Raw genomic sequence first — 17,880 nt, 5'->3', positions numbered from 1 at the left:
ATATTTGTATATTTTTAAGGCTGATTGTTACAACAGCTTTTAATGGCTGAAGTGAGACATGTTACATTACAAAGAAAAGATTGGTGGCATTTGGAAGGTTTTTGTGGGAGTGTTTGCTTTCTGGGAGGGTTAGGATGGCAGACAAGGAAGTATGGCTCAGATTTTTGTTGCTTGTTATAATACTATGGCTGTAATTTTTTAGTCATCAGAACGGGCATTATCTACAAATTTATGTGATGTGTAGTATTATGAAGTACTCAAGTTCTCGAGTTTCAGTATCTTTGTAAAGTGAAGAGTTTTTTTAAAAATGAAAATGAGGTGAGAAATTTATTTTAAGGTATCATAAACTTCTAATAAGCACATTTGTATAGGTTATGTTCCCCAGCAGTCTTCTAATACTATTTCTAGAACAGCAGTGTAAATTGCAACAAAGTACAGCAAAGAACGTGGTGATAGATAGGGTTAATCTCTCTTTGGCTGTCTGCACAGTACCAGATTATGGATGTTGGTGATCACCTTTCTGCTCATTCAAGGATGGGTTACGTTGCTCCTACATACTAATTTAGTGCAAGATTGTGCAAGGTTTTCTAGCCCTCTTAAGAGCAGCAAGAAACGGTGGCTCAAAAGGCAGCTGTCATTTCATACCCATTCCAGCTGCCCTTTCCACTCAGATTTCCTCCCATCCCCCCTTTAAAAAAAAAAAAAAAAGCAGGAGGGGGAGAGGATTGCAAAAAAGAAGAGCGTGAGGGTTTGAAATCTCTAGCATCTAATCTATCACATCCTACAGTTTTCGTAGCTATCTGCCAATTTAAAATATATTTGTTTTTTCTTGCCTTGCCAGTAATTAGACAAATGCAGCAGTGCTTATGGCATCAAAAACTCCGTGGCTGGTAAAAGCAATTGCTACCATAATGTATCCCCAAATTTAATAGTAGTGGTGTAAGATGAACAAGCAACTCTATATTTCAGGGGGTAATGGCTTTAACTATCAAAATGGCTAGTATTTTCCTTGATTGGCTGCTTTGGCTCCTTTTTTGTATTTGTGTTTGGATGAACAGAATCAGTCTATTACAATAATTGTATTTTATTTAACGAATAACAAGGCAAGCAGAAACATGAAACTCTTATAAAGTGTCACCAAGTTCCTATTCACCTTGGATTGCAGGTTTTTCCTTTTATCCCCTTTACAGACAAAAAACAGACATACAAAAACCTTTTCTTTCTCTGCCAGTATTACACTTAAAGTTGTTATTTCGTTTTCTGCTTCCCTTGCAAAATTGCTTGCTTTGTGTTGTGCCTGGAGCGTGGCTGTGCATGGAGAAGAGGTCTGATTAATTGGAAGGAAACTTTTGTTACTGGAAAAACTCACACATTGGTGTAGAAAATTGATCAAAAATTTACTTTCTTGATCCGCAGTGCCTTTTTCTTGCTACTATGACATCTGTAAAGCTTCTCCCAAGGAAAAGACTCATCAGCAGTTTGTGTTCTCTTAAAGATGTCTCGGTCTTTAAGGCCAGGTGCAGTTGTGTTAATGCCATTTGGCTAAGCCTTGAAAGTTCCTGTAATCTGTGCCATCCTGTCTCATACAGTCCCATCTCATAGTTGTCCTTTCTCTGCAGTGCTCTATGCCCAGATCTCTGTGGCTGGGCTGCTCCAGCCTGGCGGACAGCATGCCCTCGCTGCGATGCCTGTATAACCCAGGGACTGGCGCACTCCCAGCTTTCCAGGTACTTTCTGTCTCTCCCCACTCCTCCTTTTCTCTCCATCTGTGTACGTGTGCATCTCCTTCCTTACTTCCTTGCTTGCTTTACCTCCATTTATTCTGCCTCATACTGTATGCCTCTCCTATGTCATTCAGATCTCCTCTGGTATTTAAACACATCTTGTGTAGATTCAGGGCAGCTCAGTACTGGGGCATTTCCATTACCTCAATGTAATATAATTATTTTGTCTAAATTGGCTTGGTACCATCATCTTTTCCATTGGCTTTCAATTGTGTCAAAAATATACCACTTAATTATATTTGGCAAACAGTATCCATCACACAGTCTCCAATCTGGCTATTCATGCAGTGATTCCCCTCCTATCTAAATTTTCTGTATGCCATTTAGAGGACTGAGGGGGTGGGTTCATTGCCATAGTGATAATTGATGCCAGCATTTGTTTACTTCAGGTTTGTTAGCAGTAGTCTGGACATTTTGACTACAGAAAATTATGGTACAAGTAAGCTGTCAATCAGAAGGCAAATAAAGGAAACCTGTTTTTTCTTTGGTCTCTGAATTTGTTAGATTCAAGCTTTTCTCTGTCATGAGACAGCTTTCTGCCAAACAGGTTTGTTCAGACGCTTTGGGTGACCAGTGAATCTTACAAAATGCAGCCACTCTCCTGTGGGTAGAGAGTGAGGCAGCTATTGGGTGAGCATCTAGAAACCTAGACAAGGCACTCAAGATCATTGCAAGCATTTTACGATGACGTGGATATAACCAGGAGAGCAGCAGAGGCTGAACTACAGAGATGTTATGTTCATGTTGGATGCTCTGTCTCTGAGATGTTCTGCATGAACTGCAGTGACTGAGGGACCTTAGGAGTGCCTCTGTAGACTGCATGTTCGTTGGAGCTTGTGGTACTGTGAATGTTTACTTTCAGGTTTATGCTGCTGGATTACGCTGTTGCTGACTTAACCTGTGGCAGAGAGTGTTATTTACTAGCATCTTGCAAAACCAGACATAACGAATAAGCTAGAATCTTTCTGAAATTTTCAATCATTTTGGTGAAAGTTCATTACCTGCCTCTAAAGGACAGCGTGCAAAGATTGTTTTGAATTTGCCTTCTTGCTCCCAGGGCTAGGAGAGTACTGTGGAAATAATCCTCGCAGTCTCAGGGGAGGCTTAAGTGTCTTGCATCATTTTGCTGCAACTCTTTTTGCTGACCCAGCAGTAGCACTGATGGACTCTGGAAGGTGTCCTGCCAGGCCTCCTTTGCTGAAGCAAGCTTTTAGCGGAGCTTTCCGTGGGGGAGGGGGAAGACGACTTTTTATTAGTCTAAGAGGACCCTGGAGACATCAGGCAGAATTTAGAATCCTATTTCTAATCCTGATTTGCATAATTTGACTAAATCGGATGGGCCTCATTTTTGGGTTTTCTGCTGTTGAATAAATCTCAGATCTCTTTAAGCTCAGGTTTTAGAGAACCTTAGCAGTATATGGAAAGCAATTTATAAACTCAAATTGGGACTCCTTTCTTTCTACTTGAATTATTTTTGATTACTCAGAATAAGCATATATTACAAAGGGGAAGGGAAATTAGCCTCTTTTCGCTCAAGATGTTCTTGCTAATGATAGATATGAACAATAACTTTTCTGCTAATGCAGCGCATTGATATCTGGGGTCAAATGAGTCGGCTGCACAACCATTCACCATGTACTGCCTTCATGGGAGAGTAGTAGGACTTTGATATTTGCATTCGTGCAGATTGAGAGACATTTCCATGTGTATTTAGTGACTATGGGAATTGGGGAAGTCTGCCCCACTTGCCATCTAAAATGGTATACTGGTACTCTTCACAGCACTCTGACTCCTGTGTTGAGGAACACATTTAGTGCCAATTGAGAGAGAAACTAAATTGCCAACAGCTTCTGCAGCTTTTTTTTTCAATGGGCTTTGATCCCCATTAACTTGCATGGTTTGAAGAAAACTCCCCTCTGTGAGGCATGACTTCTGCATTTTCCAGTGCAGAAGTCCACATGGGAGCGGTTTGGAGCCTGCTTGAAGCTGTGATGTTGCAATATTTCACTGTTCTTTAATGCTTTTTTTTTGGTATCGAATCTTCAGGAAAGTATTGAAGACTTTCTTGTAGCCCAGCAAATTTTCTCATATTAAGTTATTTTCTTTTTTCTGTAGCAAGCTTGAAGTAATTGGAGAAGCGTATCAATGTTCTTTGCTTGTGGCAAAAGAGAAGATGCCATCTGGAAGGCTACTTAGTCACTGCTGAATTTGTCTAGTTATTTACATGCTTACCTTCAGATGCTCAGACAGAAATGTGGAAAGAGGCTCTCTTTGAATAGCTCAGTTAAAGCCCTGCTGACTCCTCATGGGAAACATTGGCAGATAGTCGATTTAGAGGTGATTCTGTTAATATGTCAGATAACTTCATTTTTCTTCTTTGTGTGTTTTTATTATTGGAGACACTTGTGTGAAAACAGGATCTTCTGGTTCCTCAGCTCTGTTTGGCAATCCTCCCACAGTGGGAAAGGTTTTAAGGCTAAACTCAGGAATGGGGGAATAAGGAGCTAGAAACTGTTCTTTTTAACATCTTTTACCTCAAAGGGCTTTGCAACTGATAGTCTATTGTGTAACTGAATTTCATAGAGATCATGGTGGAAGATGGCAGCAAATTGGAACATGAACTCCTATAAGGTGCTGTGGGAAGGAGTCAAAGAGGATATTAACAAGAGAAAAAGGCCATCCCTTCCATTTTCAGTGTCTTGAATGCCAAATTTTACTGTACCGTTATTCTGCAAAGCAACTGAAAACTAGGTTGCATGTAGATTCTCTTAATTAAAAAAACCAAACTTATGCGGAGTATATTCTTTTTCCTAGAAATCCATGCTTTGGAAGTTTCCAGATGTGCCAACAGGTGTCTGTTTTCGTGACATTTTTCATTTGAAGATAATTACTTTCCCTTTTAAAATATTTTCCATGCGTGCTTACAAGGCTCAGTTTATGTTGCTTTTAATAGTCACAGTTCTCTGAAAATTCTGATTTACAATTACACCCATCAAGTATGCCCAGGAAATGATTGTATTAATCCTTCCAGGTTTGCAGAAGACCATAGTATTTCCTTGAATTTATTTCTGTAAGCTGTTGTATAAATGAGGAGACTTAAGGAGCAATTTAAAAGTCTTGCCAAAGGTTAGGTATCAGGGTAATCACAGAGAACAGTCCAGCTCTTCCTTTTTACCTAATTGACACCCCTCACAAATATCAGCTCCAGTTTAGATTGTAAACTCTTTGGGACAAGAGTCATATTTTTACTTCTTTGTCTGGAGCCTAGGCACCAGTGAAAAAGCGATCAGCTCCAGTTTAGATTGTAAACTCTTTGGGACAAGAGTCATACTTTTACTTCTTTGTCTGGAAAGAAAAAGCGAAGAGTTGTCTTGTCACCTTTATTTTGCCAGATCTGAAACTATTTCTGTAACAGGCTCTAGTAGTCAAAGAGGAGGATTAACTTCTGTGACAGAGGTAGCAGCATCTTGTTGAATACAGAAGTGTCTCTCTGGAATGCCAGAAATTCACATTTTGCTTTACCTGAAGTGAAGGTCTTGATCATAAAGAACTGCACATCAGGGTTTGTCAGATGAAGGGAACTACCTTCTGCTTGGTTTTGCAGAAGCAAGGTCTTCCTTGGTCTTGGCAGAAAGCTCTGTCCTGGTTGAGGAAAGCGTGGGTGTAGTCTGCTGGGCAACTTGAAGTAAACAGGAGCGCGCTTGAGGTTGTGCAGCATGGACATGATGTACACCGCTTCTTTCTTTGGACTGAGGTCACTTTTGGAGAAAGGTGGGAGTATGAAAGATGTAAACAGTTTGTAGTGATGGAAGCCTGTTGCACCCATGAGGAAGAGATGAACTAATTTCTCAAATGATTTTTACATCTGTTTTTTTCTAATGTTTATATTTTTGTGTTAGGAAGTGGAATATTTGTTAAAGAAGTGTTGTCAGTAAATTGTTAAAAACAGTTGTCTCTGTAGATTTCCTTCAGCCTGTTCATGCATTTTTGCCTTAAAAGTTGACATTTTATTGCTGAGAAATACAGTGAGTAGGAGTACATCATTTATGGTTATACAGGAGGCTAAAGCTAAAGTCTCGGGATGGGCAAGCTGTGCATGCTCAGAAATGCATTTGTGAGAAAAGCATTTGAAAGAAATTGTTCGGCTTTGGACCAAACGTTTGCTGGTGTGCGTAGTTCTGTCTCTAATTGGAGGAGAGATGGGGTGTCCAGTCAGTAGGCTCCATCAGTGTGGAGACGTGGCTACCCTCGACCAAGCCTGCTTTGTATTCCCCCCTTGCGTTCTCCCAGCGGCTGTGTGAAATCTGCCCGCGGGCTGTTTACGGTACGCCTCTGAAACAGAATCATAATTTTGGTGACTAATAGCCAGAGCATGTGGCTCCAGCACCCGCCGGCTGGCGGCAGGCTCTCCCCTGGTTATGAATGTAGTTAGGTGGCCCCCAACTGTTTACAAGACAGCAGAGGTGAGATCTTTGATTGACAAGTCAGAAATGCATTAGATCATTCCCTCTGCCAGTCTCTGGTTCATGCTGTTAAAAATGTCAGCCTCTCCAAGTTTGAATGGCAGCCCGAGGGCCTCAGAAGCTTTTTGTTTTCTGAGATGGAAACACAAATTGGATGTGTGCCTGAGCGCTTCATCCTGGGCTGTAATTTCATCTTTTAGCTAAGAACCACAAGGTACATGAGCAAAGCACCCTGTAAACAATAATACTGGGGAAAAAAATAAACAAGGTCGTGTTTCTGGTACGTTGATCCACTGGTGTCCTGACCTCTATCAGGTTGAACATCTCCACTCTGATTGCTGTTCCCTTTGGCTTTACAATGAGAGGAGAGAGACTGACATGGGAGGCAAAGATTTAAAGTTGCAGTGTTGTTGCACATTCCTTGTATTTGCTATAAAATATTGAACTGCCACAATGTGACACCTGGTTTTTTAAGCAAAGTTTCTTGTTGGAGGTGTTCGGCAGCAGTTTCTCCTGTTTCTCCTTGTCTTACCACCTTGCAGGAGCAATTATAAAGGCATGAGAGGGGACATGAGAGAGAACAGAAATGAAGCCAAATTAATTGCATAATTTTTGCACTTGACTCCAGCCCCCATCTGCGGTTCAGACTCTTGGGAGCTTCACTGTAGGAGGACCAAGAGGCTTATCCTAACCAGGGATTTTTTTTTTTTTTTAAATAAAGTAAATGCCCAGTGACTAGAGAACAGCTTTGTTAAACACATTTAGGGTTTATCCCCCTTTAAATCTAGTGGCCATGTCTGGCTGGTGGTATAACCTGTGCTGGGAAGCCCACCAAACTCTGACAGCCCCCGGGTTGTGCTGCAAGATCTCAGCTCTCAGGTAGCAGCAACGACAAGAGATGCTTCCCTCCTTTCAGATGGCAAAGAAATCCTTCTCTGCGGATCAGTGGAGACGGTTTTGGGTTTTTTGGTAGTACATTACAATGTAGTAATTACAAATCGGCATTTATTCTGCACCCGTATTGATTGTCAAAGTTGCACGTGCTTTTATGAGTTCTTCAGTCGGAGTATCAAGAAGTGTGACAGTATCTGTCACTGAGAAATGCCACCCCAGTATGCCCGGCATGATGATTTAAAGTGCCCTGTAGTTAAAAAGCCTCCCCTCCTTCAGCCTCTGCCTTAATGGTCTTGTTACTATGTAATGCACTCTTCCTGCTATGGAGAGGGTAAGGTCGCTGGCACACCGGCGTTAGTTTGGCTGATTACTTTAAAAAAAAAAAAAAGAAACAAAACTCATCCGAGTTTCCTTTCCTCCCTTGTTAGAAGTCAGAAAGGTGTGTAAAACCGTAGTGACAAATGGCATATGCAGCGCCACATTGAAGGCATACAGGTATTTTTAAAGCTAGCTCCGGTTCCTCAGGATCGTGAACATCTGCTTGGAGGTATTGTAGAGCTCCACAATGCACTAATTGAATTACTCTTTTCTGGAGTTGCAGACTGCACTAATTGAATTAGAATCAGGCTGTGCGTGTGCGCGCGCGCGCCACCGCGCATGTGCCCGGGAGCCGGGGGGGGGGGGGGGGGGGCGGCGGGGGGAGGCCGCCCCCCAGCCACACCTGGCAGCCCTCGCCCTTCCGACGGGCCCAGGGCGTTCCGACATCTCTAACCAAAGGGGTCCTTCGTGTTACTTAAACGTGTTAATTTTTTTTTTTTTTTTAAGTAACATTTTAGTGACTTTTCCGTGCCCTTCCAAATATTCTAACCGTTGTCTGATCTTCCTCTTCCTTGCTTTATAGGAAGAAGGCATTAGGTGTACCCCACTGCAGTCCTCTCACAGCAATTATAAATGTTTCTGTGTGTTTAGCGCCGGCGTAGTCTGCTGTAGATCGCTTGGCTCGGTCATCGTTTTGAATTCGATGGCTCCATGCGCAGCGCTTCAGAGGGAGCTGGTTGCACAAGATCAGTTTTACCTATTTCTGGAGAAGTGGCAAAGAGTTAATACCATGTTAAGTAGTAGTTTCAATTTAAAAATTAAAATATGGGATTTTACAACAAATTTGGGGAAGTCATGAAGTACTTTATCAGCCAGCATTTAAGCCAATATGAGTCAAAATTCAGTGACTCTGGGGAAATACAACATGCAGTGGTGGTTCTCAGTAACTTTAAATGCACGCATGTATAGGAAGAATAAAATGAAATATTTCTTCGTTGAAATCAGGTGCTTATGTGACCACATGCAAATTTCAGGGGGACGAACCCAAACAGCTTAGAAATGCAGTTGCTAGATCTTAAAATTCATAGCTTGAAGAGATGCTTACTTTGCTACGCTGTGTTGGGTGAGGTTCTTTTTATTTCTTCTGCTTTCTGTTGGCTCCTACTTACATGGTGCATAAAAATAAAATAGTCTCTTTCCTGTATTCTTTCTTCTATAGGCAACCAGATGACTCAATTTTCTGTAAAATTTCAGCCATTTCCACTCAGCTTTCTGTATGGTTGGTAGATCATTCTCATAAACCATATCAGAAATAAGATGGTATTTATTTTGCTTCACTGGTTGTTCCTTAGATTTTGTTACATTTCAAATAGACGAAAATAATTTACTAGGATGCTTTGCAAACTAAGTAAAATTAAACTATGCTTGTCAAAATACATAAACAATACTCTGTGATGTGCCTGATTCTTTTTTATTATGTTTGTATAATTGCCCCGTGTCTGGTGATGTTAAACAGGGCTTCTAATTACCACCGAGAATTAGCAAAGTGCTGCTATACACAGAACTTGGGAATTTTCAGTTTCATTGAAATTTGTTTAACAATCTGCTGCCCCCCAAAATGGAAAGCAATTTTTTTTTAAATGTATGAAATAGTTTTGTGTTGCGTTTGGAGAATTTCCAAACAAATTAATCCATTAAATTGGTTTTTATTTTATTTACATTAGTAGTTGTTTCTCTTTAGCATTTTTATTTTTTTGTGAATATATATATACACACACACATATATAAGTATAAAAAAGTAATAAAATCAGGTTGTCAGCCTTCCTGGCTCCCTTTCCAAGCAGTCAGGTAGACTGCTTCTAGTAGCCATTGCTAATGAAATATCCAAGTAACTCATTGGTCATGCCCAAATGTTTATTTGGGGTTCATGTTTAGTTCTTGAATGATTGCCAATATAATTTGGTACTGTTACGTAATTTTTCTGAATTGTGTCGGCGTATAGTAAGAGCAACCATCTGCCTTTCACCTACCTTCTACAAAAATCCTTGTGACTTATTCTTTCAAAATACAACCATGTATCCAGCAAAGGAAGCAACTCTTCATTCAGCCAATAAAGCTGCATACGTTTTTACTCTTTCAGGAATATGCCTTGCTCTTCTGTCGCATCTTCAGAGTAATAAACTGTGCAGCAACCTTTTGATGTAGGTAATAACATTTGACCTTGCAACAGAGTACATTCCCTTGTTGAAATGAAGACAACTAACATGTTGATGTTTTGGGTTGTTCTTCATTTAAAAATATGAAAAAATTGGTGTGTAGCATAAGACACCTACATACAGTGCTTTCTTTTGGTAGAAGTCAGATGTGAAGATGGTTGTGTTGGGGGGATTGGGGTTGTCACTTTAAAATAACGTGTGTGGGGGGGTTGGTGCTGCCTTAAGAAGCTGTAAGTGGGAAAGAATCCATTCCATCCAGTGTATAAAGTGCTGTTAAAAATAATCTATTTCTAGAACCTATATTGTCCTGGGACCAGCTCTTGATATAAAAATTCATAGAAACCTGTTTTTCTGAGCGTGGTAACTTCTTGCCATAGTGCTGTAGTGTTAGAATTCACATTGGCCAGGTTGTTCTGTAAATTAAACAGTGACAGCTTCCCTCGGGGGAACAGCCAATGTATTTATGATGATGTGCTGATTACACAAAATACACTGCAAGCAGAAAACAGCTGCAGAGAACAAACCTCTTAAAAGAATACAATTACAAATAGCACCCTCAGTATTTCTAGTGGTGAGAGTAAAATACAGCATGCTAATGCAGGCTTCTAGTTTGCTTCCAAAGAAGAGATGAGATCTACGAAGAAGAGGCTGAAGTACGGTTGGATGCATACGCAGTGCCAATATAATGTGGCATATAATCCCTTTCTGAAGGTGAAGGGCAAGAACATACCTCAGGCCTTCTTTTTAGCTGTCCTTGTTTCTTAAAATTTCTGTGACTTCAACAGCATTGGCCAGTGGGGCACTGGGGCTCTCCAGCTTGTCGGCGTTTTGACCACTGTGGTTCATACCCTCTGTCCTGGTTGAAAAGTGAGATGTGATTAGATGACTAATAAGTAGTTTGCGCTACTGGTCTGACCATTATGAAACAGATTGTAGGAGATGTTACGGAAAAAAAAGTCCCCTGTTTAAGGCTGATCTTTCTTTTGCTGCTAATTGTTTACTTTGAGGGAACTTTTAGAAATAAATTTCAATTGTTTTTTTCCTAGGCTGCAGTGTCTCATTTTTAAAAGGTCCCTGGTTTGTACGTGTGAGGCGAGGTCTTGTACAGGCCAGTTTAGGATCCAGTTCAGGCTATGACAGTAAAACTTGAAACAAAATGTTACTGGGAAGATAGTGGAGGTGGGACTATGCTCACAAACTCAGGACAGAAACAGACCTCGGAAGAGACAGAGGTCCTTTCTTCACCTGGAAACAAAAAATGAGAAGTAACTGGAATTGCTTTGTGTACTGTGGCTGTACGCAAGAGAGAAGTTGCAGTAAGGACTGCTGTGGTGGGATTTTGTGTGAGGGCTTGTGAAAATCAGGAGAATGTGGCTGTAGCAGCTCCCACAGCTGCTGATGTCTCTTTTTGGAGGGCTGCAAACCAAAAAAATCTCTAGAACTCCAAAGCATGATCTTTTTATGTCTGAGATGAGCTGTCACACTTTAATCGTTAAAATACAACATTTTACTTATGGCTGTGTCATGTATGTATGTGGGAGAGTTCAAGTACTGAGAATGTTCTTTCCATCCGCTTTTTGAGAGTCATTGTATAATGTCATAACTATAATGCCTTTTAAAAGTCTGGGATTTCTTGTTTGGTGTCTTTGTTATGTTCCAAGACCAGTATCAATAAAACATGTTTCAAATACTGGGCAAGAAATCATCTGCTTAAAACGAAGAAATGTTGCCCTTTCAACATATAGATCTGATTTTAAAGCAGATGAGGTAACAACATTGGCACTCTACTTTGGAAGGACTTTAATTCACTTCTTTAAAAAGAAGAATCAGGCTTTCCATCTATGGATTGCTGGCATGTACTAATAGACTGTTGTTCATCTGTCTGTATTTTCTTTAAATCGTTTTTGAGCCTCCCTGTGTTGTCCTGCTCTGCTGACATGTATCCCATGTGGCAAGAAGGAGTTTTGTATAATCACCCTGCTTTAATCAATAGAATAATTGATAAACCAGATAAGATTTAAACTGATTACCTCCCCGAGTAGAACTCCCTGAGGGCCTTGGACTCTCTTAATTTTGACATGTATGTTGTGTACCCCGTGGATGAAGTGCAGTTTGAATTATCTGTTTTTATTTGCTTAATGACGGGGAGGGTGTTAAAGTCAAATGTTTAATTAACCCAGCAATGGGCTGCGCTGTCACTTACACACACATCCAGCTGATTGAGATATCTCACCGAGAATACTGAATAGGAATGATAATGTGGCACTGAGACGGAAGATTGCTTTTTCAATCCATTTGCTGGGTCACTGCTTTGAATGTCTTATTGGATGAAAGGCATTCAGCCTGGGAAAAAAAAAAAATTCAGCATTTAAGTACATTTTGTTTTCCTGGCCCCTCTCCACCAAGAAGTTAACTAAAACAGATATGTTGTAGGTTTAATAAGCCATTCACGTTGTAGCAAAAAGCTGCGAATAGTGGATCTCAATAGGCAGTGATCTAGAGCTGTATAATTTCCTATAGGAACAAAATGTTTGCTAGCCCCAAGGTAGCTGAAGGCGAGATACTTTATACACCTTTATCTTTCCTTCTTTGATCGCTTGACTACCCACCCCATTTGATGGTCTCCGTAGCAGGTCCAACTCTTCTTCCTTACCGAGCAGAGTGAGATTCGCAATAACGTTTTGTAACTCCTTGCTCTAGTTTAAGAAAATGGCATTTTGGAGTTGGAATTATTTTGCAATAGCAGAACCTAACAGTGAGCTTTTAAATTGAAATGTTACAGGAGGGGCTGTTGTGTTACCATATTCAAATTTGGTCTAGCCAAATCCGGAGGACCCAGGGGTTTGTTTCTTGGGTGGCAGCTGTTAAAAGGCTGCAGTGCTCGCTAGCTAAATGTTATAATACATGGTGCCTAATCTGTAATTTTCCATTCTTTTATTAGAAGATTATAAAATTTTTTGCTTGATGTGGTGAAACGTTGGGACATGTTTAGACTTGCACCTTTTTTTTTTAATATCAGCAATGAGGTTTTTCAGCAGCACTGTATGGAAGTAAACACGCCATGTATTGAACATTAACTAAATTTGCCCCATAGTCCAGTGGTGGATGATGCTTCCTGTAATGAACGTAGCTTTGGAAGCTGGAAAAAGCACCGAGGCCTGCCTGTGTGGACAAATTACTACTGTGAGACACGTCGGGGAGGTGGAGCTACATCGCCTGAACTGCTTGCTCTGTGGTGACTCTGTAGGTACTCGGAACCTGTTCTAGATTGAAAACCAAGTTGCTTTGGCTGCAGGGTCACCTGGCTCACATTATCTAAGACAAAGATACAGGTGCCTCTACATACTGTGGTGTAGACAATATGCTGTGAATTCACATCAATCTAACACTGCAGTGAGATCACTGAGTAGCCATTTCTTTGAACAAGTGAGCTGCTTTCATTCACTATTTTGGGGAGGAACTGTGCCTAAAAAGTTAACACAGTGTGGGACACAGAATTTGGGGTTTGTTCCCCCATGCTGTAATTTTGACTTTGGGCAGACAACTTAACTTCTGCTTCATACCTTTGTTTTGTATTTCCTTTTCTCCTTTCCTGCAATGACAAATATGAAGGAAAAAACAAGAAAAACATAAAACAGTACAGCGAGATGAGGACAGCGTGGTTGAATTATATGTTTGGGAGCGAGAAAGCCATGGGCTCTAAGGAAGGGGTGTGATGAGAAGTGGAGGTCTCTTTGTCTGCTTGACAGGAAAGCTCAGAATGAGAGGTTGGGGGGGGGAAGAAAAATCAAAATAGTAAGTGTAGGCGATGATCAGCGATGGGAGTGGAAGGGGTTTTATAGTGAGACCAGTGAGACAGCATTGGTCCTTTGAGGGAAGTAGTTATAAAAAGTTAGAAAATAATGTTTCAAGAAGGACATGAAATCTACAGCAAAACTAGCCAATTTTACAACCCATTTCTCAGAGCACTTGCAGCTCCTATGCAGATGAAGCCGTAATAAATATTGTACAAAGTAAGTTAATCTGTATCTAGAGAATTTTAATAAATAAAAAGTTTTAAAAAACTCTCCCTGGATCTGTTGGCTCTTGCTAACTCTTGTTATTACTAGAAATATGTTTTTGACATCTTTTTTGGATGTTGGCTTATGTTCAGAGCAAGAGCTGACTTTGTGCTTACCCCCCTGCCCTTACATGTAGGGGGAAAAAAAAAATCAAAAAAAGATCTTACTCCAGCATACAAAAGCACTGATAAAAACTAAAAAAAAAAATAAAAGATGATCCATGGGGGGGGGGGGGGGGGGGGAGGAGGGAAGAATCCTGCGAGGTGAGAGTGTATAATGTCAGACTTTAGTACTTCAACACCCTGGGATGAGTGGTGAAAATGAATTTTTGTGAAAGGAATGTAGCAAAATGAAAGCAACAAAGAAGCGAGAGCCGAGCCCTGATTGATTCTGTTCTTTAAAAAGCTTCTGTGGCATGCAAAATCCCTCTTGCTGAAGTATGTGTGGCAAAATTCTGCAGTCTGGCAGAGAAATTAACCTCAGTTGAAACTGTTTAAAGAAGAATTTGAGCAAGAATTTAAAAGATTGGAGAAATCTTTAAGGTTGTCCTGAAGAATAGAAAGGGAAGAGTAACGTTTTGTTCAGTGCGGGGAGCAGATATGCAGGATAAGCCACCTGTAAGAGACAAACCAAAGCACAGTGATAACAAGATTCAGAACAAGTCCTGATACCAGTCTTACATAAGTAGCCTGGTTGGATATTTGGAAGTATACCCATATTATGTGTATCATAAGGCTAATTGGATGTTTTCATCTATGCTTTTTGGGAATATGTGCTTTCTGTTCCTTAAAGAGATGTAGATAGCTTTGAACTACTATAAAATCTTGGAGTACAAGATGTACGCTATAAAATCATGCATAGAAAGCGCAAGCTACAAAAGCATATGTATACCTGTGAAGGTGCTGATCGATTTGTGCTATTTAGGAAAAGAAGTTCTGAAACAGACCTGGCTGTGAAAAAAATGCAAATAACAAAATTCAGCTAGAGGTCCTGGAGGCTTCTTAAGCTCTAACCCTGTTATGAGGAATGGGGAAGTTGAACTGCCTAATGCAGATGTCTGTGAGTTACAAAAATAACCAGATGTCCTGATTAGCAGAAGCAAATGTTCTTCCCTTAATCCACGTGAAATTATATTCAAAGGCTCTCTGGATGTAATGCTTGTGTAAATAAGGCACCAACAAACATTGGAATAGAAAGGGCCATTGGCCAACTAGCTTGCAAGGCTTGAAAGCTTGAATATTAAAAAGAAATTTACCACTGCTGACTCTCTTAAATTCACAGAACAGAAATGTTAGGCAGGGCTGCTTCCCGGGGAATGTGGAAAGACTGTTCTCATTAGCCATATTTTCTCTCTCTCTTTCTCTGTCTCTCTCACTCTCACTTGAGAAATGTGTATGAAGTGAAGCTAGCTTTTTAAAATTTCCCTAAATGGCTTGTTCCCAGCACCTGGATTTCTGTTTATTTTTTAACTACAACTAGATTCGTGCTCTTCAAAATGCGTCTGTTCATCAGGTCTTTGATATTTGTGCTGGCTTTTGGTATTTTAACATAAAACTGCATTTACTGTTCTTCTAGTAACACTAAGACTCCCCACACCCTTAACGTACCCTTTATAACCAACCAATAATTAGTAAGTTAAATAACTTGATAAGAAACTCTTCTTGATGTCATGAAGTTCCATTATCAAGTCTTACTGCTTTGAAAATGTGTATTTTTCTAATTATTGATTTGAATGAAAAATAAGGAAAAATACAAAGGATCCATTCTACAGATGTTAAAACTAGAATCTTGTCCTGGTTTTGAACTGCAAAAAAGGTTATTGAAACTCTTGTTGTCAACAGCATTAATGCAAAAAAGGTTATTGAAACTCTTGTTGTCGTCAACAGCATTAACATAGATGCAGACCAAACTGGGACTTGTGTGAACATGCGTGTAAGTTTCTGGTTGGAGGGCCAGTGTTGTACTTTGCCATTTTCACTGCTGTCAGAGCTTCAATTTTAAGAATTTAGCTTATAGTAGGTACCTGGGCTGCTTGGGTGTGAATTTGAACTTCATTTCTTTAGGCACCACACAAACATTTGGGGTCAGGGGGAGAAGTCCCTATTATGGGGAGTTTATAAACGTATTGGAAGAAAAAAGCCAGGATTCTGTGCAGCTAACAGAATAATAGATATATGATCATGATAAACATGCGCATACCAGTCTGCAAAGCAGGCACTGAACTGGAAGGCCAGTTTAGCCTATTCCCTTTCCTTTTCTGATATTGCTTGCTGCAAGGCAAGCTGCAGTTTCCCTGCCCTCTCCTTCCGTTGTTCTAATGCTTAGCCGTAAACCCTTTGCAAAAGTACCATTTAACTTTAAACTTGCAAGAGCTGGGAAACTTGTCTGTGCCTTCATTCCGGGCTGAAGTCACCCCCTTGTGCCTACACATTGCAATTTATGGTGTTCTCTAAAAGGATCTAATCTCGATGAATGTTCAGAGCAGCAAATGCCAAAGAGGAACAGGGTCTGATACTTATCTCTGCATTTTCATTGCTGTGGATCTCCCTGTGTGTTACAGCTGACATTTTTGTTTTATCTATCAAACAGGCAGAGAATTGCCTTCAAACTTGCAGCTTTCATACTTGTTTTTCTCAAAGAACATTACCAATGTAAAGGGCTGCTTTTATATATTGTAGTGACTAGCCAAATAAGCATGAATTTGAACACTTCGGGCCTCATGATAGGAGAAAAAAGGAGAAGCTATCCTTAAATGTTTTTAGTGCATGTTAGACCCGTATTTTTTTTAACGCTAATACTGCTTTCAGGCTGACATTGGCTATGCCAGGATTCATCCTAGCACTGTTTGAAATGGCTGAGATATTTATAAACTGACAGACAGCATTTATAAAATCAGGACGCTGACAGTCCCTTAACGATAACAATGGGCTTGGACTCATCTATCACTTACAAAGGTTATTGGAAAGGGAACGTAAGGCTTATGTGTGCCTCTAGTGTTAGACTGGCACTTATTTCCACACATCTCTCTCTCTCTCTCTCTCTCTCTTTTTCTCTCCTCCCGCCATCCCCTTCCCCTTTTCAGTCCACTCTGGCTGACATGGGCATCAGGCAATCACAGCTAATTTCTCCACACCTTTACCCAATGATTCCTTGTCCTGTTTCCTGCAAGCAATTGATGCAAATTAGAAGACAGATAACTTTGTAGCATCTTGGGGCAACCCCCCTGTCCCCCTGACTCCCCCCTTCCTAAACAAGAGAAACATCGTGACTGGCTGGCAGGCTGCTGGCTTGAATTGGGAAAGAAGAACAGTGTGCGTTGACTGACAGACTTAACCTGGGGCTGGGCGGGGGTTAGACAGGCCTTCTGCTTCCTTTTCCTTTCATATAGCACCAGTCTGCAGGCAGAATGCTGATGTACCTACTTTATTCAGTGGCTCCCTCTTGGCTGAGACAGTACCCCTCTGTTCTTGGTGAGGAGGACCAAGTGCAGCGTGGGGACACTTCAAGAAACGTGAAAGAGGATGTCAGTTATTTTCAAGCTCTGATAAAACTCTGCATTCACTCAATGCACCTAGGAGCTTGAGGGTCAGGTCGTATCAACAGTTTGCACTGAAAAAGGGGAAATGCACTACTTCACTGGCGTGTACTAAAGCATCTATTTTAATGTGGCAACAGAAATACTGAGACAGCTATGTCTGGCATCCAGTTTGCCCTTGAAACATTTACTCTACTGTAACTGTTTGGACACTGTGTTCCCACTGTATTATTTGCTTAGAGACCTGAAATACCCAAGTAGATTTCCTACATGCAGTTGGATCTGCTGATACCACTAAAAACACACCCTGCCCCGGCTTCTGTTCGAGCTGATGTATACGCACGCAATGGCTAGAGCGAGACTTGATTGGCTTGAGGGGGTCTATTTATCAGGGAACTCAATTAAAATACAGACTGCACATGACATCAAATTTGTAATCATTTTTCCACAGCAAGCAAGCATTTTCTATATTGGATGCAGGTGTTTAAAGCAATGGTGTGTTTTAAGGGCCAGTGCAGCACAAATTCTGGCCTTTGGGATAATGACAAGTGTTTTGCCTGCATAAACTATATATATATATATATATATTTCTCCCTGCCCCCAACACCC

At 40.6% G+C, this 17,880-nt stretch overlaps 1 protein-coding gene across 2 annotated transcripts in view; it reads left to right on the top strand.

Annotated features, from left to right (window-relative positions):
- Positions 1-17,880, top strand: part of BTRC (beta-transducin repeat containing E3 ubiquitin protein ligase) — a 100,372-nt gene that overhangs the window by 9,832 nt on the left and 72,660 nt on the right. For both annotated transcript variants that reach the window (XM_019471750.1, XM_019471749.1), the window contains exon 2: positions 1,620-1,727. In XM_019471750.1, the coding sequence (XP_019327295.1) occupies positions 1,620-1,727 (108 nt within the window). The remainder of the gene's footprint in view (positions 1-1,619; positions 1,728-17,880) is intronic.

The sequence above is a fragment of the Aptenodytes forsteri genome, unplaced genomic scaffold (assembly GCF_000699145.1).
Source record: "Aptenodytes forsteri isolate BGI_AS27 unplaced genomic scaffold, ASM69914v1 Scaffold15, whole genome shotgun sequence".
NCBI classification, from domain to species: domain Eukaryota; kingdom Metazoa; phylum Chordata; class Aves; order Sphenisciformes; family Spheniscidae; genus Aptenodytes; species Aptenodytes forsteri.
This window is presented reverse-complemented; position numbering and strand designations above follow the sequence as displayed.